Source organism: Haliaeetus albicilla, chromosome 8 (assembly GCF_947461875.1).
Source record: "Haliaeetus albicilla chromosome 8, bHalAlb1.1, whole genome shotgun sequence".
In the NCBI taxonomy this organism is placed as follows: domain Eukaryota; kingdom Metazoa; phylum Chordata; class Aves; order Accipitriformes; family Accipitridae; genus Haliaeetus; species Haliaeetus albicilla.
This window is the reverse complement of record NC_091490.1, coordinates 44,695,277-44,722,698: the sequence shown is the minus strand read 5'-3', so window position 1 is coordinate 44,722,698 and position 27,422 is coordinate 44,695,277. Positions and strand designations below refer to the sequence as shown.

The window sequence follows — 27,422 nt, the reverse complement described above, 5'->3', positions numbered from 1 at the left end:
TTTTAGGAACAAAATTTATTCCAATTTCAAACAGAGAATTTATTTCAGGAGAAAGATATGAAAATCAATTTCCATCAGATATTTCTGTAATAAGGGTTGTTGCCCAGCAGTCAGAGTGGGATCATTCCAAGAAACAATCACACTCCTGGACTGGAATGAGACAGTTTGGAGCCTGAATAGATCCTGACACTGGGCATCTTATTCAGAAACTCCTTTACCCTACCCTCTTCCCTCCCCCCACCCCAACACGCACAACAATACATGCATTGCAAATGACAAGGTTTAAAAACAGCATTTTATATAGTATCTTTTTAAATAGGATAATGTTTAAATTGTCTTAAATCAGGATCCTATAATATACAAGTATAACCAAATAATTTCCACCACATTGGCACTTGTAAAGAGTCTCTGGCACTACTAAAGAAGGGGCATTGGCACAAACCATACTCTTAAAAAACTGGGTGCTGCATAACACACTTCATCTCTGCTGGACTCTAACAACCTGGGCTCTGTACAGTACAATACAATGGTCAGCACACTCCGGAAGTACTTTTTTTTTTTTTTTTTTTTTAAACCCAATAAAACACATGAAGAAAAACCATAGTTGAACGCAAGGCCAACATTGCTAGGAAGCAACAACAAGAGACCAAAGAATCCAGCTCCGGGAGAAGGGGAGACAGGCAGAAAGGGCAGGAGCTATCTGACAAGCTGAAGCAGAAAGGGGCTGTTGCTCACCAGGTAGCCAATCCACACAGAATGGTGCAAAGAAATGGGATGGTCCTCTCCTCGCTGACTTTGAGTTTCAAACTTGTTCAGAGCATGTTGGTTTCTTCAGCAGAACAAAGATAAAAAGTGCACAAGGAGCAGAGGTTAGCCAAGAGACCGCTTCCTCAGACTCAAGATTCTAGATTCTCTACAAGAACCCAATTCCACCTCTTTTCTGAAGGTCAATCTATTGTCTCAACCTGTAAAAAATTCTGACTGGCCTCACTTTCAGAAAAGATGATATAGGCAAGTTTGGTTTAAGGTTTGGCACTTTTGCTAGGGCAGGTATTTGCCAAAGGGCCAGCCAACAGAGACACGAACCAGTTCTGCAGGAATGCTTCATTGGCCAAGCTGGAGGCACACAAGCTACTGCTTGCTAAGAAAAGCACGTGCTAACACTGGTATCTTCTCACATACAATATAGTCCACAGACAACTCCAGATTATGTGTACAAGTCTGACCCATTCCTCCCCTAATTCAGAATGAGGTAATGTTCTCCCCTTCCCTTTGCAATATCATCACACCAAGTTAGTTATCAGGCCAACATCTACACCAAGCAGTTGCTCAGTAAGGTACAGCACATGCCAAAATCCTTATGCCCATAGCTTCCCACAGTTCCCCACAACAATGCAGATTCACTCTGCAAGAGACAGAAGCCAAGATCCCTCCTCCTGTGCCAGGGCAGCAGCTCTTAAAAAAGGGGAGGATACAAAACAAAAAAAAAGTTTCTGATTCAAGTGGAAGTACCACCATCATTCACCTTGGAAAAAAAACTTCTGGGAAGTTATTTCCAAGAACCTGTGTATCTCAGTGCCAGGTTTGTTGCTGGCAATAGTTGTAGTGTGAACCATTTACAAGAGGATCACAGAAGCAAGAGGTTGGTGCTGCCACCTGCTTCAGATGAACAGCACTTAGAATACACGAAGATGATTATAAATTCCTCTTTATAGGACAGTTTCTACAAAACGGATCATTTTGGCATAAAGACAAAAAAAGCAGTAAAATTGATGCAAAGCTGTCTGACACATGGGAATCCCTCTCATTCCTCCCAAGTGTTAAATGCAGTCCAGAGCATGGCTAGTCTAAAGAGATGCTGTGTTTCCCTCAGCATCACCACTCAGCCAGACTGGCTCTTCAACTGTTGGTCCCATGGCTACTGTTCCAACTTGAGCTCTCTAATCACTCTTAGCAGAGCTTGCTTTCTTCTGTAGTGCTCTGAGACGTACAGAGCCTTCCCTCAGCTATTCTGGAAAACAAGAGGGACCTATAAACATAATTACTCAAAAATCACATCCCTCCATATTTTAGTGTTCTAGATCAAAGCATCTTAAGCATCTCAAACAGTTAAGATTTACTCTTACATGTTGTGCAAAACACTGATGTAGTGCTCTGTCTACAAAAGAGACAAAATATCAACAGCCCCCTTCAACAGTGCAGCTCATTTAGTCTTTATCTACTGGCAGCCTATTAGCCTTCCAGGGGGCAATCTGGTTGATCCAGAGAATTTGGACCCAATGCTACTTGTTGGAATCGAAACAGAAGCATTAGTGATGGATAAATGACACACATCCAGAGGTGGGTCAGATTTCCCTGTTTCCTACTGACTCCTTGCCTTGCCACTGCAGTTATCTTCCAGGCTGGCAACAGGTCTTCAGCACATTTGTTCACTTGCCTCAGCTCCTGGAAAAAGCTCTCTAATGTGCAAAGGCTTCACATCCTTCTACTTAGTGGAGTTTCATTTGGCATCTAGAATCCAGAACTACTTCCACTCTACCTTCCACCTGCACCAGCAAACCCTACTGTCTCTGCCTCTACTCTCCTGCTAACCAAAAGTGCAACCACAGCAGGGCTTTCTGGATTCCATAGCAGCCGCGTGCTCCAGCCATGACTACTGTAACTCAATTATCACATGCACCCTGGAGCAAGTACGTGTGCAAGTCTTCCAAAGAGGATCCGTACTCCTCTAAAGAGAAACAGCAGCATGTGCCTCAGGGGAATGCATAAGCAGGAGAGAGAGAATTGCCACTCCCTCCAAGAGCTATCCTCAATCTTTTCAAGTACGAATCCTACCTATATCCCAAAGTTTGTCACCCACCAACTCTGGTCCTTTCTAAAAATCCGCAAGCTGGACAGGACCAAGGAATTCTTACAAAGTCATTCAACACACTGACACAAAATGCAATAAACAAGGCTTGTTTGCTACTAGCAGCAAGAAAAGAACTAGAGGGTGGCATGAGACTAAGATTTTCAATCCAGCCAAAGTTTGATGTTTAAATGCCACAATTACTCAGTGTGCTTTTAATATTTGCTGCATAGAGAAGTTGCTCACTTGATGTCATATACTCTACTCAACAAAACATAGTTTCTCTCTGCAAACTGAGCCTTGTGCGCGTGCGCACATGCGCTTGTGGTATGGGGGGGGGATGTGTGTATGTGTGTGAAAAAAATAAAAACAAAATAAAATAAAAAAGAACAGTTACAGTCAGGCACTTCCCCAGGCTCAGCAGCTATTGCTCCAAGAGCTTCCATCATTTGTAGTCCATGAACAAAATACAGCAACACGTTGCAAACTATGTATAGAACATCAATAATTTAAAAAAAAAAAAAAAAAAATCACAGTCTCCATACCTTTTATAATTGATAAGAAAAAATAACTCAGAACTAAAACATATAAAGAATGGAAAAGTGATGGCTTTTTTTGTTTTGTTTTGCCTTTTTCTTTTTTTGCACAATAGTTGGAGAGCAATCGCTCCTCCCCAACATTTCATCACAGTGAACCATGGAGCGTGTCCTGGGGAAGGGAAGGGAAGAGGGGGGAAGCAAGCAGGATTAGCAAATTACACCAGAGGCACCCTACAGCACAAGGCAAAGGGACCAGTAGCATTCTGTACTCCCACAGTCCAGTGAATTCACAATCTCAGCTGGAAAGTTATTTTTTTCTATATATACCATGGGAATGAAACGGGGAAAAAAAAGTGGCTAAGCAACAAAGGAAAGCTCAAGATGAGACTGCCTTAGCTGTTTGGCAAAAATTAAGAAGTAAGCAAGGTGCTGAAGAAATGAGGCATATCCCCGTTAACTGTGAAATAAAAGCAATTTGTTAAAAATATGAAATCAACTACTCTGTGGACAGAGACATGAGACTCCAGGATAACACTGAGCACTTGCCACTCCACAGATCAGACAATTTGCAATCATTACATCATCAAAAATTAAAACTTTTTTTCCTGTCATATTTAAAATTTCTTTTTTTGTCTTTTCTTCACAATGAAGCCTCTCAAGGGGCCAAGAGCAGAGCAGGTCAAACCAGGTTGTACTCCTTCAGGTTGAGCTGTAGGATGGTGTCCTTGACAGCTGCAAAGACGAAACGGATGTTTTCTGTGTCTGTGGCACATGTGAAGTGAGAATAGATGATTTTATCGCTGTCGGGATTTAAATCCACAAACATCTTGAGAATGAACTCACGGGCTGCCTGCGCATCCCTCTGTGGGCCTGCAGCAAACAAAGAAGCTAGTTAATGGATTTATGCTAAGCGCATCCCCCAGTTTGACCCATCAGAATAATTGCCAGCGCACTTTTTCTTACAGGTTACAGAGCTATAAAGAAGAAATTAAGATCATTTGTTGCATAAAAGTCCCAGGAGCTGAAGTGTCTTATGCTTTTCAGTTATCTAACCAAAACCTACAAAAGGCATTTTTCCAAGGCTGAGAGTTTTGACAGACACCAAGGCATCATTTCAGACCGTGCTTTGAAATACAGCATTTGGTATAACCCTGTATGTGCTGTGTTCACTAGATAACAGTGACAGATGCTGGATATACATAACACAATGCTCTCTTCTGGAGACAGGATGTGTATTTCTTCCTAATATACGGATGGGTCTTATGCGCTGAAGGACACAAGCATATGTTTGGCAAACAAGGGTCACATTCAGCCAAAACTGCAGTCTGGCTGGTCAACTCACAGGAGTTAAAAACTGGAATTTTTGCCAGTATTTACTTCATATTGCTGATGACAACTCAGAAAAAAGTCACCTACTGATATTTCTTTCACAGTACTGGTGTTGTCACATTGTCCATGGCAAGGACCGTCTCTTGAGAGGTGGTCTGATGGGCTACCTCCCACTCACAAGCCATGCAGCATGCCTGGAGGAGCTACAGTAAATACTTACATGAAAAAACTGAAAGTAGATGACACTTCCTGATGTTGCGATCTCATCTCTAGCTGTTAAATTATATTAGGAGTATGCACTATTTGACCGATAAGCTCACCAGCCATTCCTAGCCTGTTGTAAAAACGTGATGTTTTCCACCACTGACAATTTCAGAGTGCTTGTGCTTTCAGACAGCAGGGGGCATGAAACTCCAGAAGTGGGAGGACAACTAATAAGGAGCAATTTCATTAGGTTTAAAAGACCAAAGCTGTTTGCAAAATCACAATTCTTCCTTTAGCTTGTATTTTTAAAGCACATAATGACAGAGTTAATACATGAGAGCATGGCACCAAGTGTGTTGCCTGATCTCATTCTCCACTACTTTTATTTATTTTCAGCCCTGTACAGATATGTTACCAGCCAACTTTAAATGCACTCAACTGAAGAGCTTGAAATACTATTTTGGCTAAGGAATTTTGTTTCAGATGGGAATTTCTCTGTTTCCCATAGATACTATTTTTTCACAACTGCAGATGGCACACTAATAAGAATTTCATGCTATGAGATTTTGCAGCACCATCATTTGAACAGCTTGGGTATTTGACCAGTCAGTTTCTCAGAACAAGGACTCAAGTCACCTCTTGACTAGACAGTTAAAATGCTCAGTATACCAGTAAATCATCACATGTTTATGAAATGGGTTATATGCACAAGTGTACAGGTAGGAAAGTTAGACTTCCACTATTTAACACTCTGAAGTGCATATCGGGGAGTGGCGCAGATGTAATTCGTCATCTAGGAGAGGTTCATTATTTGATCATTTGATCAGATTCCACTTATCTACATATGATTAAGACTTTTTTTTGACATTTTCTCATTGTTGTACGTATTCCTTCTCAAATTAAGATATTTTCCCCATCTCTAGATCTGAGTTTTCTTTAAAAACCAAAAAAATTCTAACCAAACAAACTCCACCCCTTCTTCTAGCTACAAAGTGTTCCTCATTAAAAAACACTTACCATCAAACTCTGGGAAGTAGTCAACAAGGTGGGAATATAGGATCTTGTCTTCCAACAGATCTTTCTTGTTGAGAAAGAGGATAACAGAAGAATTTTGGAACCATGGATAAGTGATAATGGTTCGAAAGAGAGCTTTACTCTCTTCCATCCGGTTCTGAAATAAAAAGAAAGCCTTGTTTTCACATATAAGCACTAAGATGCCTTTCTGCTACCTGCACACGTACTCAGATCTGTATTGATCCAGCATCTCAGATACTGTACACAGAATACTTCGGCCCCAGGTAGGGTCTGGCTCAAGCTGCGCCAGTAAATGCAAAGGAAATGCAAAATCTGATGGACTCAAGCTTCATTTAATTGGCAAGCCATTCATATCAAAAGGCTTAAAAGTAATTTTATGCTTTGACAGTCACGTGAGAGGACTGACCACGAAGCTTTGTGAACACGTTTCATCTAGTAGAAAAGGAATAACTGCTGTTTCCTAATGGCATTTTTTTAATCTATTAGCAAGTGCAAAAATTCAGTATTGCACCTTCAAAGAGACCAGTCACTATCTAACAAGAGAGCAGTCATGGCACAAAGTAATTTAGTGCAGAAAAGAGGAATGGGTGATTTTTAAGAGCATGCCGTCACATTGCACAGTACCTTCCAAGACACACAGAACTCGGCAATTCCAGAGTATTTCAGTATTACTTCAGAAGCATAGATGATTTGAATGCACTGTGCATTTTCCATTATCAGGGACATCATGACCCACTGAGGCTCATGTTCCCTTTGCAATAGGAAGAAGTGAAGGCCAAAACCAACAATATTTTCTAATCCAACTTGGCACCAAGCAGTTTGGTACAAACCTCCAAGAAGCTAGAAAGACATTCCTTCTTTCCTTCCACCCTCCTGCAGAGTTCCCATTCTTTGGCTTACCTCGTTATCAGATTCCACCAGAACTTGGTCATATTCACTAAGTGCTACTAAAAACATGATGGAAGTCACATTTTCAAAGCAATGGATCCACTTCCTTCGTTCTGATCTTTGGCCTCCAACATCCACCATTCTAAGGAAGAGAAATACATAGAGTATCACAGAAGTAGCTGCAGTTCCCTATCTGAATGCAAAGGGCCAGCATAAAATGACAACGAATGCAGTTCTACCATTCAAGTTAACTGGCATGGGGACGTAATAATATGTGCTTGCTAACAAAACCATCAATTTACAAAATATCCTGTTCCAGAAATACATCAAACTGAAGAGATGGCCATAGGCAAGTGATACCAAATTCAAATCCCAAATATCAGCATTACCCTTTTTAGTTGCATTCTGCTCTGGTTTGCTAAGTAGCAGTCCTGAGTCTGAAAAGACAAGTCCTTCAACACTCTGCCCTGTCAAATGAGCAAACTATATTTTTATTTTTTATTAGAGCATCTGCTTGCCTCAAAACTTCTCTTGCACAGAGAGCTTTCTTTAGTTATTAAACTTTTCTTAGAATGTGCTGTTTAACAGTTACATGCTTCAGCTCCTCAGTTTCAAGTCCCACCCGTATAGTACACCAAAATTATTTTGTCACTCACCTAAAGTGTGACACACGTGGTCCACCTTTGATAAAACCCTATACCTATTTCATAGGTCAGCAAACCAGAACAGGGAAAGTAACTTTCTGTATATCTGTAACTAAATGGTTTAAGAAAGAGGATGCAGGCTTCTTTATTCCTCTCTTGTAATGTCAACACTGCTGCAGAGAAGGGCAGGGAGCATGTAAGTACCAGAGAGCTAGGGAGAAAATTACTTTGCCATAGACAAGCGTGTCGTTGTGCCCCTTATGCCATGCTCGATTGCTGGCTTGAGCCTCCAAATACCATCTATTGCTGCAGCAGCATAGGCAGCAAGTTTTGGCATTGTCCTGAGAGCACAAGGCAGGCACACAAAACCATCTCTGAAGGCAAATGCTAGATATCATATACAAGGAAGTACTTCCACACAAAAAGTGGTCTCTTTTTGAAGGAGAAATAAATGGTCAAAGTTGCTTGAGCTAAGCATTCTTAAAGGGAAATAAATTTCAAGTCAAGCACTGCCAAGACCAAGCTTCCCCCACCCCTCCTTGGTGGCTTAAGCTACCAACAGTTCACTCAGCTGCCTCACAAGCCACCACTTCAGCCTCAGATGCCAGCAATGCAATCCTTCCCAGGAAGGACACCAATTCCAGCAAGTTGGTTAGCTGGGCTTTAAGTGTCACTGATTCAAAAGCATGTTCTGTTTTGTGACAGTGTATGCTTCAGCTTGGAGTCTTCCCTTAATCAGAATAAATGTTACACCATCTCCATTACAGGAGCACCTGTCAGCAGTACTTCATAACATCACAGCACATACATCCACTCAGGCCTCAGAACTAAGCACCTGGACACTCTAAAGCAATCCAGAACTCATCCTTCCTGAAACCATATCACTCCTCTCTCAGTTCAGCTGTAACATGAATACACTTTCAGTACCTGAAGATAATATTCTCTAGGTCAAAGGGGTACTCTATGATACCGGTTGTAGGAACTCTAACCCGTAGCACATCTTGCTGAGTTGGTAGATATCCTGGGGTAGCGATACGATCCACGTCGCTAAGATAGCTACAAGAAGCACAATGGAAAAAAAACTACCTTAGGTTGCAGCACATAAATATACAGATTTAAACACTGCTATGTTTAGTCTTTCCCTAGCATAAAGGAAGTCAGAAGTCACCTGAACCATTTAAAATATGATGTGGAAAAATAACAGAATACATCTGGGGAACAGTAATTCACCAGCCATCCCCTTTGGAGGTTAAACAGATATATTAAGGACAACTTTATCAACTCTGTATAAGAGTGTGGAATACAATCTTTACTACAAAGTTTAAGTACAGTACATGCTTATTTTTCAGAATCAAGCCTCATCTGAGGTTTTCTGTTTATAAATGAACCTACGTCACCAGACTTAGATTTTATTAATAATAAATCCATTAAGTTATACATCCATGTACATCTGTAGGCCAAAGGACAAACCTGAAGAGAAAAAGCAACACTTCTGCTGCCTAAGAGCCAGGACCAACACAGACAGCATAAGGTAGAGATTCTAGCCTCAGGTATATCCAGAAGCATATAGATGTGTGAACAACTGTCTTTATCACTCACCAGAGCACCTCATACCCTCACGAAAAGTAGCAAAATGGTAAGGAATTCCCAGATCCAAATCTATCCCCAAATAAACATAGCTTCCCAATCTCCGGCAAAGCTCTTTGCCTTTCTGGAGCCAGATTCAAACAAGTTACCAGTTACCTGCTCCCACTGCCCTTTCATCTTAACTTTTCCTAAGGATACTTCTGGGTGATAGATGCAAAGTGCCTTTCTCGTATGTCTATGACTTTTATCCGAACACACGTAGCCAACAGAGACTGTGCAGCTTGTCTACAACACTAGCAAGATTCATCTGCCTCAATGAAAAAGATAAAAGGCACTTTAAACAAACTATGTAGCGAAATCTACAGCACTGTTCCTGCGCTTTGAAACAAACTCTAGACTTCAATAAAAAAATTGGACAGGTATTATTTGTTAGACCATCACTACCATCTACCAGTGCATGTCAGTGGTTACATACTTACTATTTAGCTGAGTCGGAAAGCTGATATTCTCTTCTCCTGTCATAACACTCTTGTATTCCAGGGTCATTCCACAGTGTTTTAATTGCACTTACATATGGCTGCTCAAATGTCATGACCTTTTCTACATCCACTTCCCGGATCAGCACTGCATTGGCCTGGAGATTGAAAAGCATAAAAAAAAAAAAAGGCTGGGGGGCAGCGGTCAGGAGCAGGGGGTACCAGTCACAGGCAGGCAGAAAATTCTCAGATGAACTAAATCCTTACATTATGACTTCAAGGATCCACGGGCTGGTTGTGGATCAGGTTGCTAAGACCTGGGTAAACCATACATCTAAGACATAGCAGACATCAGCAAAATTTCCCCAAAGCATCATATGCTTCTTCACAGAATAAGCTGTAAAACAGCAGCAGGTTTCACTTATCATTAGATCACCAGGTGTTTTGAAACACAGTGGTTTCCAAGGCAGAGCATTCACTGTGAAGAACCACAGACTGCCCAACTTCTGAGGAGGTTAAACCGCAGTTGGATAACAAGTAGCTATCTTGAGTTTCTTACAAAAAAAAATTTTAAACTACATTTTGAATACCAATAGAGACATTGTTTCAGCGTACTTCAATAATGATCCTTTTTGAGAGGGAAAATAAAATGCCCACCCTACAAGCTATAAGCAAAGGAAGGACTACAGTCCTACAGGACTACAGCCTGTGGCATCTGTGAGGCTATTATTGACACCAAGCTGCTTTCTGAAATCTTTGGTACCCTTGCCGCAGGAAGGGGCTTTTGCCTATACCACCTATACCAGGAAAAATAAAAAACAAGGCCAAGTTCTGCACATGTTATCATAAGTAAAAATTGGGAGATTATACCTATCAAAACACCTCGACCATGCCCCAGGTAAAGCACAGGCAAGGCAAGCTCCCTCACACCCTGCCTATTCTCATCACTGAGATTGCAGAACCTCTCTAAAGGAAAAAAGGTGTTCAGGTTCAGGAATTCCTGGTGCACCATCCAGCCCCTATAAACAGTTATTAAAAACCCAAGTTACTGTGTGCCAGAACAGATAAAATACAATTTCACTTAAAAATATTAAGGTACTAAGCATTAAAGCAGCAAAACACACTAACAAAATCTAATTTTCTGGTGCACCCTCATCCTCCCCATCCTCCCCCAAAAAAGCTAAAATAATTTAGGCCAGATCTGGCTGAAAAATTTACTCCTAGACCCAAAATCAATACGCCAGACTTCAGCTCAAATCACACTTCTGTGGTTGAGACCAAAACTCTTCAAGAAAGGTTTGTACCTTTGGTCAGTACCTATCAGAAAAACTGACATATTGCAGTAAGAGTGATAACTACGAGCAGAGGTGTCTTTTGGGTCCAGCATGTACTTTGTCAGCTTCAAGTTCTGATGTGAATAGCAACTCATGCAAAGAAAAGCCCGACACTGAATCCTTGAAATAAGTAAAAAGGTCACCCCTCCTACACCCTATGTTGTATCCCAATCCTTTGCTCCCACCACTCACTATGCAGACCAGTGCACAAACCATCCTGAGAAAGTTGCTCTATCCCTTGACACAATCAAGTAAATGGAGTCAGGAATCAACAAAATGTCATAAAAAGCAGTTCTTAAGCACAAAACATTTATGGGAAGGAGTTCAGAGAGGTTGACATTGCAATGCAGAAGGACACAAACAAACAGGAACTTAAGAGTCAAACCCTAAAATCCCCATTGCCTAAAGACACATGCAAAAATTGTGAGAAACTTACCTTGTTCTGTTCATATTTGTACAGAATCTTCAGGGTTTCCATGGCCCTGATCATTGACTGCATGGCAGTGAAGATGTTTTGGTACACCAGCTTGGTGAAGCCTTTTTTGTCCTCTTCAGAGTAGCCTGAGCCATGAATTATACGCATTTGCTTAATGAACGTGCTTTTTCCACTCTCCCCAGTGCCTACAGAATGCGAGAGAGAGTTAGGAGTCATCACAAGCAAGGCTTGCTACAGAAGCAAGCAAGCTAACATCAATCACATCATACCCCAAAGTTCCTATTACTATACCCAAGTACACACTACTTCCAACCACTTTTTTAGCCACTTTCCAGAATATTAAAAGATAGTCTGAATGGTCCTGCTCAACCCCACTACAAACCTAAGAGCACAGAAGGAAGACATCTTGTCCTTTACATCAGCCTTCAAAAGCAGCTCCAGTACTTACTCCAAAGCTCACATTACAGCCACTCCCACATGTTCTGCGTCAAAAGGCCCTTGTCCGTCACACCTGACCTATTCCCAGATACTCCAGCAAGATGCTACTACAATCAGCACCAGCCAGAGAGGGCCCAGATGCACTCTCAAGTTAGTGAGTACTGCAAACTAAGATGATAGTGAGTAGGCCAGGGCAAGCCTATTTGCACAGTAAAGAGCAAATTTTCTTTCGCTGTGATTTGGCACAAAACACTCTTTACCTTATAGACTACGTGTCTTTTCATAGAAAAGAACTGAACACAACAGAAAAATCAACTCTAAAGGAGAATGGAGCTCAATAAACTACTTGCTTATCCATCTGACATAAACAATCCAGTCAGTGCATCTGCCTAGTATCCCAAACTACTGTGCAACCATAACGTTTGCTCTTAAGGACCGAAATTATAATCATCATTGTGGCAAGATACCTCTAAAACTGCTTGCAGCCTCTGGACATTATAGAGTTAAAAAACACAACTGAGAGGGAGAATAGAGTAGGATGCTGCTCACAGCTGTCTGCACTCAGTAGATCCCTAACAGACAGCATGCTGCTCAGCAAGGCTACCAGTTCCTTATTACACAGGTTTACTGCCCCAGAGAAGCTGGGTCTTAGAGTAGATGGGAGGGCAAGACACACTCGCACCAATGCCAGAGCATTAAACAGTCCAGCCCTTTCAACTCCTGCTTCCTGCACAGTCAGTTGGGCAGGTCCTCCCACTCCTACATTTATGGCCCCAGAAAAGTGTCATTTAACATGTGAAGGCCAACAGATGATATAAAAAGACAGTGGGAACTTTCTAACATAGCAAGTATGAGAGAAAAACATCATCAGATAAAGTATCTGTGCCATTACACAGCCTTGTTAAATTCACGATTCAACTGGTATTATGGAAACTACCCAGCAACTTCCATTCTATATATACACACAGTACCTTTTGTGGAACGGACATATGGGTCAAGTCTTGCATGTGATTACCATACCTCCACACTTCATCCCACAAGTAACAGACTAAGCATATACCACTGACACTTCTGCTGAGTACTTTTGTTCAATCTTCTAAAATCTGCTATCAATATGCAGAATATATATATATATATATAAAAAGCAGCTCTTTTTAATACAGTGGCCCAGCTCACTTGACTACTGAGAGCAAAAACTAAAACGTATCACATAAGTGACAAACCCTTTTGATCTACAGTTACAAATAAGCATGCTGGCAGAGGCCTGGCTTTCAGCACAGGAACCACCAGGTACTCGCCTCACACTAGGGCATAGATATATTAAGACAGGATCTCATTCATCACAATACACAATTACTACTCACATGTAGATTCTCAGTTACTCATGTTTATAGTGCCAGGCTAAAAGGCAAACAAATAAATATGCTCAAATAAAAGCAGCAAGCACATAACTAGAAGCAGCATGTTTAAAATAAACAAACTCTCCCCATGTCCAAGAACTGACAGAAATTATGTCAGCATGGTTAGAAATCAACATTATAAACACCATTAATATGTAGCAAACTATTTCCATCTCAAACAGAAAGCTACACCATAAATGGGGGGGAAACCTGGAAACTGAAATCTTTTGCGGTTTCTCTCACTGTGGTGAGAAATACTTCCTTGTCTTTCACCACAGCGACCAAAACTGAGAAAAAAAAAAAAAGGGGGGGGGGGTGTGCTTCAAAGCATTCCAACAATGAAAACATAAGAGAAACCTCAGCACCAGCCATTCACTTACTTTAGAACTTAAGAGTTCAAACACAGATTCTTCCTGTCACTCCATCATCACCCATTTTTTAGTTGGGGGTGTGGGGGTGTGTTTGTTTTTGTTTTTAAAAAAAGGTGCCTCTTGCTTTTACGTACACCATCAACAATACAGCACAGCACTACACCAGAACATTATAAGCTCTGGTGCGTATGGTCTCCTACACTTATAAGAGCACAATAACCTTTTTTTAATATGACAATGTTGAGACAAGGAGATACGCTGAATTCAACATTTCTTCTGTCAACATGTGAAAGCGGCAGAGTTTACAGTAAGTTATTAATGACCCCCAAGTACCTGACAGGCACTTGTAAATACATTACTCAGTCAACAGTATCCCCTGCTTAATCACAAGTTATTTTTGTATGAAATATTCTCCCCACTCCCCACACAATAAAAAGACAAATGACTACCTTATACTAGAGGGCAATGTCCAATACCTTAAAATTAAATTTCTTACTACCAGATTCATCATTCATTAGCACTGTTATTCTTCACCCCAATTTTCTGTTTTAAGTTTCAACAAATTAACTGTCACTAGATGTAGTGACAAGAAAAATTACCAGATTTTCTACGAGGCAGAAACTCCCTCCACACATGCACTCTTTCCAAAATTTTGAAGATTTGGGAAAGCCCTCTCACTAATACGATCACTAATACTTGTGAATGTAAGAACTCCACACAATAGGAGCAAGACAGAAGAAATCCCCGCAAGCAGCAGTTATGTCAAGGAGAAGGAACACACATTACCTGCCACAACTTAAGGTGGGCAATGTGATGTATCCAGTGAAAAGCATCCAGCAAACACATCCTAAAACTAGTATTGCTTATCCAGTACTAACCACCTCATATAATTTTTTTTTTTTAAATCTGATGCTGAATCTTACTTAACTGTATCTTTTAGAAAAGCAGAAAGGATTCTTGAGCAATTTGAATTATTTCTAATGTGTTACCTTTAGATCCAGTGGGATCTTCTTAACCCAGATCTATCCTATGGTGCCAACCTATTTTGAAACAGCTGCTTCTGTGGGACTGCTTTAGGGAAGCATGAGAGTGTGAGACACATTCCCCCATCTACAAGAAGCCTTACAGAAACTGACACAGCATCTTCAAAGACCACAAACATCAAGCCCTCAATTCTACCTTTCACCCGAAGAACGGCAACATGTTAATCGCCAAGAATTCATGGTGAGAAGGAAAGCCCTGGCCTTCACTTAATTATCATTGTGCAACAATGTCAGTATTGCAGACCCCCAAAGGACTGGACAGACACAGTCTCACTTCACTTGTGTAAAGTTTTACATTTGTTTTCACAAGGGTTGTCCTAATTCTTCACCTGTACCTTAATGGTTTGCCAACTCATGACAGACCCCAAGTGAATAAGCTCAATCCATCAAATCTGCTTCATATTTCAGCTTAAGATGATACAGTATTTAAGACACAAAGCAGGATACATACACTAGCAATGACAAATCACAATACCCACGAAAACTGTAACTTCAGTTTAAATTTGAGGGCTACCTGGACATGAACATCAAACTCACTGCTGAAGAAGGATATAAATGCCTGAAATCTTAGCTGGCTGCTCTTGTAACTGATTAGCCATCCCTATAAACCTTATCTAAACACGGAACAGTTACCCATCTGCACAACCACAGAACACTACTATGTTTCCATCTGAACACCTACATCCTTATCGCTGCATAGGTGATTTCTACCTCTGAAGGTAATGCTAAACACTATAGCCATTTCCTCATCAGACACAGAACTCGTGCATTCTTACTGCTTCATCTCCCTTCAGAGTCACTACACCAAGCTGCTAACCCTGAGGGGCTAACCCTCCCAGGACTGCGCAAGGGGAACTCTGTGGTTTAGGAGCTGGAGGACAATTTTTCCACAGATGTTCATTCAAGGCCCAGAAGTTCACTGGCAACACTGCAAAGCATCACCTCCATCAGCAAACGTTCACACACTAATAAAGGCCAGCATTTCCTCAAGACAATTTTCAGGCGCGTGTGTGCGTGCCCGCATTCAGAACCACTCATTTCAGCTTCATAGTTCCTGCTTATGTCAAAACCCATCTTGACAGAGAACGCATCACAAAAAAAAACAAACAAAGGGCAGCCAATGAGATGGCCTGCCCCGGCACCGATAGGAAGGCCACCCCGAGCGCAAGGCTCCGAGGCGGGGATCGCTGGTGGCTCCCGCCGCTTCCCCACCACGCCCGCTCCCTGCCACGGCCGGGCCGCGGCGGGGCCGCGCAGCCACCCGGACCTGTCAAGCCCCGCGGCAGCCGCGAGCCCGGGGCCGGCCGGGCGGGCCAGGCCCCGCGGCGGGAGCGGCGGCCCCGCGGGCCGGGCCGGGCCGGTCCCCGGCGCTCCTCACCCAGCAGCAGCAGCTTCAGCTCGCGGCGAGCGTCGCGCTTGTCCCTCCGCAGCTGCTTCTCGATCTCAGCGTTGATGCGCTTCGACTCCTTCACCTCGTCGCTCAGGCAACAGGCCATCATGGACTCCAGAGTCATGGTCGCGGCGCGGCCGGGACGCCCCCGCCCACCCCCCACCCCCCCCCGGCACCGACCACCGTCCTCCGCACGGCCGGGAGCCCGGCCCGGCCCGGCCCCGCGCCCGGCACCCCCTTCCCTTCCCTCCCTCACCCACCCCGCCCTCCCTCCGCGGCGCCGGCCCGGCCCCGGCCTCGGCCCCAACTCCTGCGGCCGGGCCTAGTGCCGCCGCCGCCGCCCCCCTCAGCGCGCTGCCCTCGCCCGGCTGCGCCGCCCGCCGCTCCCTCCTCACACAGCCCCGCCGAGCCAGCGACCAGCCGGCGCAACCCAACCCGCTGCCGCCGAAAACAAGCGCTGACTGACAGCCGCCGGCGCCACTGGCAGAGCGCGGAGCGCGGCGGGGCGGCACCGGGCCGCCGGGGCGGGGCGCCGCGGCCAACCGGAGCGCAAGTTTGGTTGGCCGGTCGGGAGCGGGGAGGGGCGCGCGGACGCGCTTTCCCAGAGCGGGGCGGGGCCGCCGGGCATTGTGGGACGGTGGCGGAGCGGGGCGCCCATCGCGGGGCGGGCCGGGGCGAGGGGGCGGCCGGCGCGGGGGCAGGCCGGGGCCTCGTCGCGGCCGAGCGCGGAGCTAGCGCCGCACCGCCCTCCTGCTCGCCGCGGGCCCGCGGCCTGGCCCCGCCGGGCCGTTGGGGCCGCTAGGACGGCGGCGCAGGGCGGGCCCGCGGCCCTGGGCGTTGCGGCACTTCCCACACCTCTCGGGGCCCACCCGCCATACGGGGGTGCCCTGCGCCGCCTCGGCGGAGCCAGCCAGGCCTGGCCCTGCTCGGGGGAGGGCCCACCTCAGCTGTCGGCCCCGCAGACCCAGCCAGCCCGGCCTCCCTCTGCCGCCCACGGCTGCGGCAGTCCTCGATGCAGAGGAGAAAAAAGACGAGGCGCAGAAGCGCCAGCCCAGCGCTCCCAGGCTCTGGCTGCTGCTGTCTCCCGACTACATCTCACCAGAGCCAAGCCAGACAGGGACAGAGCCTGTCAGATAAGCTCCCTGGATGCCACCTCCGAGTCCTCCCTCGTTCTGCCTCCCTCCAGACAGGGCTCTCAAAGCTGTCTTTAACACTGGTTTCCCCATTGCTTCTTACTAGGACCTGGTTGCTTGTAACAGGTACCCCAACCAGCAGGCTGACACACCCCATCCAAGGCACAGTCCCGTGTTCATCCTTTAGCTGACGGTGGAGCTTTGTCTTTCTGAGCAAGCCTGCCATGCCACACAGGAACCTGCCCCCAGCAGAAGACCTGGCCCCTGGACTCCCCTCACACACACACTGCTTGGGGAGCACCTATGGCTGCACATGCATCACCTTGACTTGCATGGCTGCCTGGGACCTCCCAGCTCCGCTTTTCCACCTGCAGAGTCAGCTTCCCAATCACAGTTCATCCCCAACCCTTCTAGAAGAGGGGTAGCAGCAGGTGGAGGTAAGGGGAGGAGGGAGGGTGTCAAACAGACCAACCAAGTCCCATCCTTGTATCCCAGCCACCCCAGGACCATTTTCCTTGGGTCAAGCATTACCCACAGAGCCACAGGTGCTGACAGGGACTTGGGACCTGGTGCCAGGGTGCCCCAGCCACCCACATGCTCTCCCCATAGCCCTCCATACAGAAAGAAAGAATTCTGGACATTCAGAAGATTCTTTTCTTCCATGGCCAAATCATGCAGCAGCAGATGCTGCCAAAATCCACATGCTGCAGCTCCCACCTTCCTTTCAGATGGATGCCAGGCCTCCAGCTGTTACAAGCTATACTGGGATGGTCGTGTATCCTGATTCAGCAGGGCCCCCTCCATCCCAGCCCTATGGATCTGTAAGTGCTTTAGTACATGCCTCTCATTTCAAATCTCTCCTCCTAGAAAGAGGGGAGTAGGCAAAGCATAATCCACATGGCAAGGTAAACAGATGCACACTTAACTTTCCAAAGGAGAAGTCTCTTCCCACCTTCCTCTCTCCCTGCTAGTCTTGGCTTCTCTTGCTCCATCTGGTGTTGTTTCTTTGTCTCACTTTCAACTCCCTTAACCCCTCAGTTTACCCAGTCTCTTGTTCTTCTTTTTGCAGGTGCTTCTGCTGGTGTTTTGGAGACCTTAGGGACACCCAGTTCCAACACTGCCCATCCTGTCTGCTTGCAGTGTGTTCCCACACCTCCTGGGGTGGGCTCACTCACCCTTCCTAGTCGACTCTGCCTGGACGTCTGTATGTAACCAGTATTTTTAAAGGTCCAAAAAAGCACAATAGAGCTGTTACATACCTGCCTTGTCACCTGCCTCGCTTGTGCCATGGCTTGCCAGACCCTGCCTCACAGCAGCCTGGCTGAGACAGAAACACAAGATACTAACAAACAACAGGTACTGTTTTCCACTTAAATTCTAGATGCTCCTCTTACACCTGTGAGCTCTTGGCCTCAATTAAAAGAAGATTCTAGTGGTGTTTTTTTTTTAGTGGTCTCTCCATAGTGTGGCCTTTCACAGCATCGATACTCACCTCCCATTCCTATGTTCTCTTACTTTCTCTTCCAGATGCTCCACAGCTGAGAAAGGACTGCTACTCCCTCATTACTGATCCCTGGTGAATGAGGTGTAGTAATTTTGCTTTGGCAGCTGAAAATTATTCAACAGATAGAGGTGCTCAGGACATCCAGAATCAAAGTCACAGTGGGCTGCTCTGTGTGACCTTCTGCCCCTTGGAACTCTATCTATGGATGGTGCTTAAGCAGGCAGGAAGAGACAGGAAGACTTAAGTTCCTACAACCCCTGCAACACTGCTCTGACTTTAGGCAAGTCACTTATCCTCTTTGCATGTCCTCAGGCTGCAAGTACAAGGTAGATACTGTGTCTCAGGACCATGCTAAAGAGTTCTCTAGTTAGGATTGCTAGGCTGCTTTGAACCACAAGGTGCTATATGCTAGAGGCTATTGTTTTGGTTACCTTCCCCTGGGCAGGATCAAAATCTAAACGCCAGAAGATCCTGAAGAAACTTTCACAGCTTGCCAAAAGAAAAGGAGTAACGAAATTTGCATCCATCCTCTGGACCACATGCTTGGTTCCTGCTAACAGATATCAGTTCTGATGAATCCTGATCAAACTATCGATTTAAGGATGACAGAACGGGTAGTCTCCAAGCAACAATAGTCTGTCCACTCCTTCTGTTTCTGCCCTAATGGAAAAGTTTCAGTGCTCAGAGGGCTCAGCTAGAAAACACGAGACGTGGGATTTCCCTCAGCTTTGTCACCAGTGTGCTGTGCAATTCCCCAAGCCCCAGTCTCCATTTCCCTGCCCCACCTGGGTTGCTGTGTCTGTTCAGATGTTCAACTCCTTACCTTTCTCTCCCTTCACCCTTCTCTCGCAGCCTCTCACAACTGCTGCTGTCAGCAGATGTCACTGACTTCCAGGCATCCTCCCCAGTCCCCTACTGCTACATGCTCTCTGATAGTATTTGCTCTGATCAGGAGCTGCTTGCCTAAGCAGGGGAATTCCTGCCAATCTGTCTAGCACCACCTCTATTCTCCAGCGGGGGGGGGGGGGGGGGGGGGGGGGAATCCTTGTGTTTTTTGTGGCTTCCCAAGTCCTGCATGAGGGCCTTAATGAGCAGCATTTCCCAGAAAGCTGATCCTGAACATGTCAGGCCACTTCAGAGGAACTACTTCCACAGACCACATTTGCAGCAGTTAATATTAAGCACAACGATGACCTCCATTCATTTGTAGAAAGGAAGGGCCCAGCCCTTGTAAAGGGTGTTCAGTCACTGGCCCCATCAGAATACCAGCACACCTTGCTGGATAGCATTGCAGACATTTCGAAGTCCCATTCCCTTTCTCCATTCTGCCCCCATTTCTTAGGTGCTTTTGAGTTCCAGATGCTCGAGAGCAGAGGGGAGCAGGGACAGCCCAGCTGCATTTTGCTGCAGCTGCTTGATCAACAACTGAATCGAGGAAAATTTTCATTACTTAAAAAAAAGCAGCTTGCAACCAGACAATGAGAACTGTTCCCATCTTAATGCAGGAAGCAGGTGCTCTGAGCACAAGGTCCCCAGTTCAGCTGCACACACACACACACAGATATTCTGGAAGCCAAGCACATGCCCCTTTTAGCACATACTTTGCTGAATCGGGACCCTGATTACATCTTCTGCTTTGCAATTATTTCATGAGTTGCAGAACCATTTCCTCATTTCCTTCAGCTGTTGGGAAGAACTAGTTACTACAATTCACCTCTCAGGTGAGCTTTCAGCAGCAGAGGTGGTGCAGGGTTACAGATACCGCCCCCCCCCAACTTTGGGGTGACATTTTCTGTCAGCTGGTAGTGCCTTGCTGCCAGTCAACATGTTATACCTTCTAGCTGTTGGAAAAATGCAGCATAGGGTTTCACTCCTCAGTGTCTCTCCAGGAACTGACAATCCCATGGAGCTGAGCTAGAATCTTATTTCCCAAGTAAGGAGGCATCCAGTGTGTGATGGGTACCCTTTCCCAAGAAGCACAATGGGAGGGCGGGGGGGATCACGAGCAGGCACTGGTAGCTGTCTCCTAGTAGTTTGAAGGAAAGGCAAATGGCTCAGAGTACACAGCAAGATCAAAACAAAAGGGGGAACATCACCGGGGAGAAGAAGGGAGGAGGAGAAAGCAAAGAGGTGGTCTGCAAGAGGCAAGAGAGAAAATGAAGACAGCTGGTGTGTTACTGTCACAAAGTCTTTGCCAGGAGCAGCCCACCGGGCGCTTCCAGCCTTGCGGCAGAAACGCAGCAGCTGACGCAAGCGCCTGGTTTAAGCCTCAGACCCGAAGCGAAACCCCTTCTCCCCAGGCATCCCCCAGAACAGGCCCCGGTGACCGCCGCCGCCCACTGCCGCGCCTCGGCTCGGCTCCCCCACGGGGGCCGGGGCGGAGCGCGGCGGTGCCGGGAGGGGCCCGGGTCCCCACGGCCGTGCCCGCGGGCACGCCGCGCCGCTCCCACGGGCTGCGAGCGCGGCCGAGGGGCAGCGCGGCCGAGGGGCGCCGCGGCCCCGGGCGGGCCCCGCCTGCTGACCGAGGCGCGGGCGGCGCCGCTGGGCCGCGCTCGGCAGAGGGCGGCAGCGGAGCGGAGCGGGCGCCGCGCCCCGGAGGAGCCTGCCCCGGCACAAGAGCCGGCGCCGGACTCCCCCCGCACAAGCCGCTTGCGAGCGCCCGAGGCCGCGCACCCGTCGCCCCGGGACCCCCAGCTCCGCTCCTCCACCGGCAGAGTCAGCTTCCCGACCGCCGCCCGCCCCCGACTGCTCCAGAAGAGGAGTGGCAGCAGCTGGAGGTGGGAGAGAAATCGAATCAGAGCGGCCGAGTTCCATCCCTGTACCTCAGTCACCCCAGGACCACTTTCCTTGGGTCAGGCGTTACCCACAGAGCAGCGGGTGCTGACAGGGACTGGGGACCCGGTGCCAGAGTGCCCTGGCCAGCCACGTGCTCTCCCCATAACCCTCTGTGCGGCACCCCAGAGCCAATACCCAGCTCAGCCCTTTCACAGACCCACCTTCCAGCCAGCCAGAGGAGTTCGATGAGCTGCCCCCAGCCCCATGCTACAGGTCCAAGAGTCAAAATACCTTCTGAATTTCACAGCAGAGCTTTGCTACCTGCTGAGCCCTGTACTAGGATGCAAGGCTCTCATTAAAGCTGGGTGGTGGGAGGAACAGGACACAACACTCTCCTTCTTGATTTGGACTTCATGCTGCTCACTGTTTTCCGTTTTAAAAACAACACTTTAAAGCCCCTCCCAAGTGTTTCTGTAGCCTCACACCTGCTCCCTTCCTTTTTCATCCCTTTCAAGGTTTCCTGTCTACACCTGCAGCAGCAGCAGCATTTCCCTCACGCCATCTTGACATCAGTTAGACACTACCCTGAGCTCTCATCAGCACTAATGAGCAGCCAGGACCACTGGGATCACTGAAGTAGTCTCTGGAACAGAGCAAGGAGAAGGGATTGCAGCAGGTCTGGGAGCATCCCTCATATGCATGCAGCAGAGCTGTGCCACCAGCCAGGGAATGCAGGCAGCCAGGTCAGCCCCACAGGGCCAGGCAGACCAGCCACCAAACCCCTGGTGAGGACTGTGCAGGGACAGTTGAATTCCTGGTGTATACAGGTGCTTAAGGACCAAAGCAAGGCAAAACAACTCCTGCCCAGGTGCTTGAGAGGACACTTGATCTATTTCTCATGTGTGTGTTTTTAAAATGAGCTCACAATTAAGGGCCAGAGCATGCTTTTCATCCAGCTTGGAGACCTGCTGACCATAATCTGCAGGCTTAGGGGTAATGGGGTCACCTACAGTTACTGGGCAGGATTAATTTTTTTTTTTTTTTTTAAAAAACAAAGCCCATTCCCTCCCCAGCTGTAAACACTAGGCCTATGACTCCTACTCTGAGTTCTCCCCTTCTCACAGAGATTCGCCACTGCTCCTTGGACTCCCCCTCTCTTCTGCCTGCTTTTGCCATGCACCATGACTCCTCTTTGGCCTGTCTACCTTTCAGCCCCAACCCTTACCAGCACCCTGGGAGCTGCCCAAGTCCTCAAAGGCACAACTGCAAGCTCCCACTGTCACGGGACAAGAGTTACTCCAGCGTTCAGCCCTTCCCCTTGGGCAGACTGAAGTAGCATGACATGCAATCTTGCTGTGTCAGATACCCTCCCTACTTAATCTGCAACGACATTCAACGCACGTGGAAAGGCAAGTGCATCCCTTCCTCCCCAAACTCTCTGCCATCACTCCCCTGAACAGGGACACAGGTTCCTCAGGGAGGGAGCTGCATACCCAGTACTTTCTGTGGGGCAGGCCACAACAGCAAGGCTGCATTAGAAAGTACCAGGGCCTTTGCATCATGTCTGTGATGCTGAGGACCTGTTCTGGCATTGGTGGCACATTCTGGGTTCATGCCAGCAGAACTGTCACTCCTGAGAGCACACCACCGACACTGAGAGGGCTTTCTGATTCGAGGAGGACAGAGGCAGAGCCATTACAGAGAAGCAGGAGAAGCCAGGGCCAACAGAAAACAGGGCATGTTTTCCAAAAGGTAGGAGGAAAGGGTCACTGGGTGGTCCAGAAGTGCCTACCGAGAGCCAAGGAAAGGACAAACTGGGTCAGGTCAGCCCGTGCCAGACACCCACATGTGCCAGCAGGTCACAGCTAGGCTTGTCTCACAGCACCTCATCCTGAGCACACCCCTTCTCCCGTGGCACCTTGCAACTGCCTTACCTCAGTCCGCCCAGCACTGCTACCAGCTCTGGGCATGCGACCACCTCCATCCAGACCCATCAGCCCCAGCACACCACTAGGAGTACGGAACACCCACTGCCAGCCTCGCCTCCCACAGGAGGGCACTAGCAAGCCACAGGTCCACAAAGATGTTGCCAGCCTGTCACCGGCCAGCTCCACCCCTTTAACACCTCCTTCCCCTCCTGACCCAGGTGTTTCAGGTCAGGATCGGGCCCCTGCCGCTCTTTAACCCCCTCCTGGCCAGCGCATGCTCAGCAGTTCCCATTGCATACCAGCACAGCTTTTATAGTAAGGAAAAGGACAGCAATGTATTGTTTAATAAATGAAAGCACCTTTATACCAGTAAAATCATGACAGTAGTGCTAACCTTGCATAAGCTGGGCCATCTCTTTCCTGTGCTGCAGGTCCCAGTCTGTAAATGCTGCCCAGGAAGCCCCAAGAGGCACTTAATGAGTACCTGCAAGGTGCATAAGGTGTCTTCCTAAAGCCTGAGCATGCTAGGTGTTATTACTGCAGAGCAGGTGTCAAATGTTTCAGCCTCCCTCAAAATTATTTTTACAAGCTTTTCAATGGCCTGTCACAGGAAGATGCCACAAGAAAACTTGAGTTCTCTGAAAAGAGGGGGGAAAGGCACCCAGATCAAACATACTGACAAATGCAGCCTGTGACAGCAATTGCTGGGTTTAAACCTTATGTTTCACATCTGGTTTGTTGTGGCTGTTGTAGGTGGGCTTAGTGCATGGTAAATCAGGATAACAACCCTACATTTACCGTGATCCTTTCATCCCCTAGGATTCCAAAGCACATCATTTAATTGCACTCAACCTGCACATAGATTTCATAAATAAAGGAATGGTGAATTAGCACAGCTCCTGCAGCATTCACACGAGTTACTAAGACACAATCTCCTTGTGCAATCAATCCAGCATCATGCTTCAGTGTTTTGTCATAAATTGAGGTCAGGAAGAAATGTCCTCCCTACCTGGAATGCAGCACTGCTAAACTAGCTGAGTACAGGAATACACTTAAGAGTGTAGTAATCTGTCTTCCCTGTGCAAATCTCAGAAATTGTTGCAAATATTCATTTGATGGAGCTCCCATGCAGTAGATGAGCACTGATCCTGCACAAGGGTAGGAGGAATGTGATGAAGCATCGCCAGGAGAGATTATCTGCCTCACATTAGGCAGGAGGAAAGCCTGGATGATCCGTTTGACCTTAAAACTGCTGGTGTCCTGGGGGACAGAGCAGCCGGGGCTGGGTGGTGATGGGGGTGAGGGACAGCACTGCAGAATGGCATCCAGTGGGTGCACTGCTGAGGCCATGTTTGTGAGGCGGGCAGTGCCACACTGCAGGCTGCCATAGATCTTCCTCACCTCCCTGCAAGCCCGCATTGCCCAGGATCCCAGCCCTGGGTCATTACTCCCTTTGTCCAGCAAGGGAAACAGAGAAGGAAAGAGGTAAGAGTCCTTGCCATGCCCATGACACACAGTGGGCCTGGTCTAGAAGCCCCTGCTTTGCCTGTTCCAGTCCCTGCTGATCACTCCCACCATCAGGCTCAGTCTCTGTTTTGTATGCAGAGGGATTCAAATGCTGCTTCTGGAAACTAATCGGCCCAGGAGCCTCCTCATGGTCAAAGGGTCAGTGGATTCCCCTGGACCTCCTGACCGTGTTACAGCTTCAAACTTCCTGTTTATCTCCCACCAAATGCCTCAGAGACACCACCCGGCGCTAAGCCCTTCTCTGGAACTTGATGCTGTCCAAGCCCTGGCCCAGCAGCACGCAATTTCAGGCATCCTTGCCATGTGCTTCCTCATCACGCCTCAGCTGCAAAATCCCTTTCCTGCTTCCTGCAAGGAGTGTGAACTGTTCCTTGCACTTTGGCTGGTAAAAAGGATGATAATTACCCCTAATCAGTCTGCAGCAAAAACACAGGCCACAGCAGAAGGGGGGGGGGGGGCAGCCACCAAGAGGAATGGAACCCAATTATTCCAAGTCACTGATAAAACGGGATCAAAGAGGGTGGAGATGTTTTACAAGCTGTAAAAAGCCTGTCCGGACCAAGGCTTTTCCTTGGAGAAAGGCCCTTTCTGCCCACAGCCCATCCCTGGCTAGGACCTTTGCACATCCATGGGGTAGTTTCTCATTTTTCTCCTTGGCAGGGAATTTGGGATGGGGTTCATTTTTGCCTCTGAGGGCAAGTGGCAAGACAGTTTCCCCAAGAAAAGAGCATGGTAATGTGGGCATGTGGTGCCAAACAAGTGCTTTGTCTGCTGCCCCTTTTGGGAGCTGAGCTGCTGGGACTCTGCTGTGAACCATCATGAGCACCTGGGTGTCCTGGGGGACAGAGCAGCCGGGGCTGGGTGGTGATGGGGGTGAGGGACAGCACTGCAGAATGGCATCCAGTGGGTGCACTGCTGAGGCCATGTCTGTGAGGCAGGCAGTGCCACACTGCAGGCTGCCATAGATCTTCCTCACCTCCCTGCAAGCCCGCGTTGCCCAGGATCCCAGCCCTGGGTCACTGCCATTGAAAGTGGGGGAAGAGAGCGCTGGGTAGAGTGCAGGCTGGGCCTGGGATGTGTGGCAGATGAGCACCTTTGGGAGCAGGCAAGGGGACGCCAGCAGGTGTCCCCAGGCTGTCCCGATGCCATGTGCTGCGCAGCCTCTGCTGCAGTACAGGTACTGCCAGGGCACTGAGAGGATAGTACATGCTTCCTGCCAGTTCCCAGGGTTATCAACTGCTCCTTGGAGTTCAAGACAAAAACAACCCCACAAAGCTGCTCGAGCCAGCGCCAGCCCTGGCTGCTAAGCTCCAGCTCTGACCCCTCTGCCAGGCACAGGACTCCAGCTTTGGCGGGGGAATCTCAGCGGTGAGGAGTGAAATTTGCCGCGGGATGCAGCAGCCAAAGCAGCCGTTGCACTGGGACCCTGCACTTAGTCCAGGCTGAGTGCAGGAACCTGCTGGTTTCCTCTTCTCAGCCAGACAGACCGTGCTGCAGCGAGTGCAGTGGGACCACCTGTGGGAACCAGCCCAGCTTCAGGGTTCAGAGACAGCTTCAAATTATTGCTTGAGTAAGGTGTCAGTAACTAAATCGGAAGCCTGCCTTGTGTTTGCCATCCAACTGCTGCACCCTCATGTCAATTTCCAGGACAGTGTTTAAGTCAGCAGTTGTAATGGAGGGGCACTAGGTGGGGTGTTGCCTCTCAGGCCTGCCCTCACCCCTGCGGAGCAGAGGCGGCTGTGGGTGACTGCAGAAGGCAGGATCAAATCAATGGCTGTGGCTCGATATCTGTCCCTGATGGAGGCCAGCAGCAGACATTCCAAAGGAAGGTGTGAGAAATGCAGTAACGGACAGGGGGCATGTGCCAGGGGACATGGCTACACCTCCGTGGGATGCAGCCACCTGAACCCACAGCCGCAGCACTGGTGTCACCACCAGTGTCGTAAGGATGTTTCCTACCTGGGCAGTCAGCTGCCCGCCTGGACGTGGCAGGGCCTGAAAGCCCAGCGCCCAGCAGCCAGAGAGGCGGGCAAAATGGCTGCTGGCTGTGGCGGGAGTGGCGCTGCTATCCCGGCTGGTGGCATGGGAGACCCATCCTCTGTGGGGCATCCCCACTGCTCATTCCAGCCCTTCACTGCAGCAGGGAGATTTGCATGGCTGATAACAGCAGCAGCGGGGGGGGGGGGGGGGGGGGGGGAGACTTGGGAGGTGGTGAGGGAGAGGAGGAACAGCCTGTATGTGAAAGAGAGTCCGCAGAGACAGATTGCTTATAAATCACTCCTGGGCCTGCCAAGCCCTTGCCAGGTGTCTGGTAGATTGTGTTACACTATCTGGAGAAAGTTTAATATAAAAAGCCAATAATCCCTGTGATAAGAGGGGTGATAAGGGACTGCATGGCCGCAGGTCGCACAGGAGCTGGCCTAGACGTGGCAGAGCCGGGGCCCAGCACCCAGCCTCCCCCGCCATCACGGGCACTGCAACTGCCCCAGCGCCTCTCGCTTCCCTCGGTGAAGCCGGTCAGCCAGGCAGGGAGCTGGAGCGCTGGCCCAGCTGCGGTGGGTGGGTGGTGGAGGGGTGGGCTGCACTGTAGATG

General features: G+C 48.0%; 1 protein-coding gene across 2 annotated transcripts; it reads right to left on the bottom strand.

Annotated features, from left to right (window-relative positions):
* On the bottom strand, window positions 1–23,327 carry GNA11 (G protein subunit alpha 11). 2 transcript variants are annotated; one of them, XM_069790691.1, is made up of 7 exons: window positions 23,309–23,327; window positions 11,321–11,505; window positions 9,554–9,708; window positions 8,415–8,543; window positions 6,856–6,985; window positions 5,938–6,091; window positions 1–4,257 (listed from the first exon to the last, which is right to left on the bottom strand). In XM_069790691.1, exons 2-7 carry the CDS (start codon window positions 11,465–11,467, stop codon window positions 4,067–4,069), a joined length of 906 nt encoding a protein of 301 aa, XP_069646792.1. In that variant the 5' UTR covers window positions 11,468–11,505; window positions 23,309–23,327; the 3' UTR covers window positions 1–4,066. The 2 variants fall into 2 exon arrangements, with proteins under 2 accessions (XP_069646792.1, XP_069646791.1); XM_069790690.1 differs by lacking the exon at window positions 23,309–23,327 and adding an exon at window positions 15,951–16,150.
* Between the last annotated feature and the right edge of the window lie 4,095 nt (window positions 23,328–27,422).

Bases quoted from the DNA above. Each gene is read 5' to 3' on its own strand.
- GNA11 (XM_069790690.1), bottom strand. From the start codon at position 16,086: ATGACTCTGGAGTCCATGATGGCCTGTTGCCTGAGCGACGAGGTGAAG. The intron at 9,709-11,320 runs GTAAGTTTCTCA...TTCAATCTCCAG, and splicing joins ACAAATATGAACAGAACAAG to GCCAATGCAGTGCTGATCCG. The intron at 6,092-6,855 runs GTAAGCCAAAGA...TTTTTATTTCAG, and splicing joins TGGTGGAATCTGATAACGAG to AACCGGATGGAAGAGAGTAA.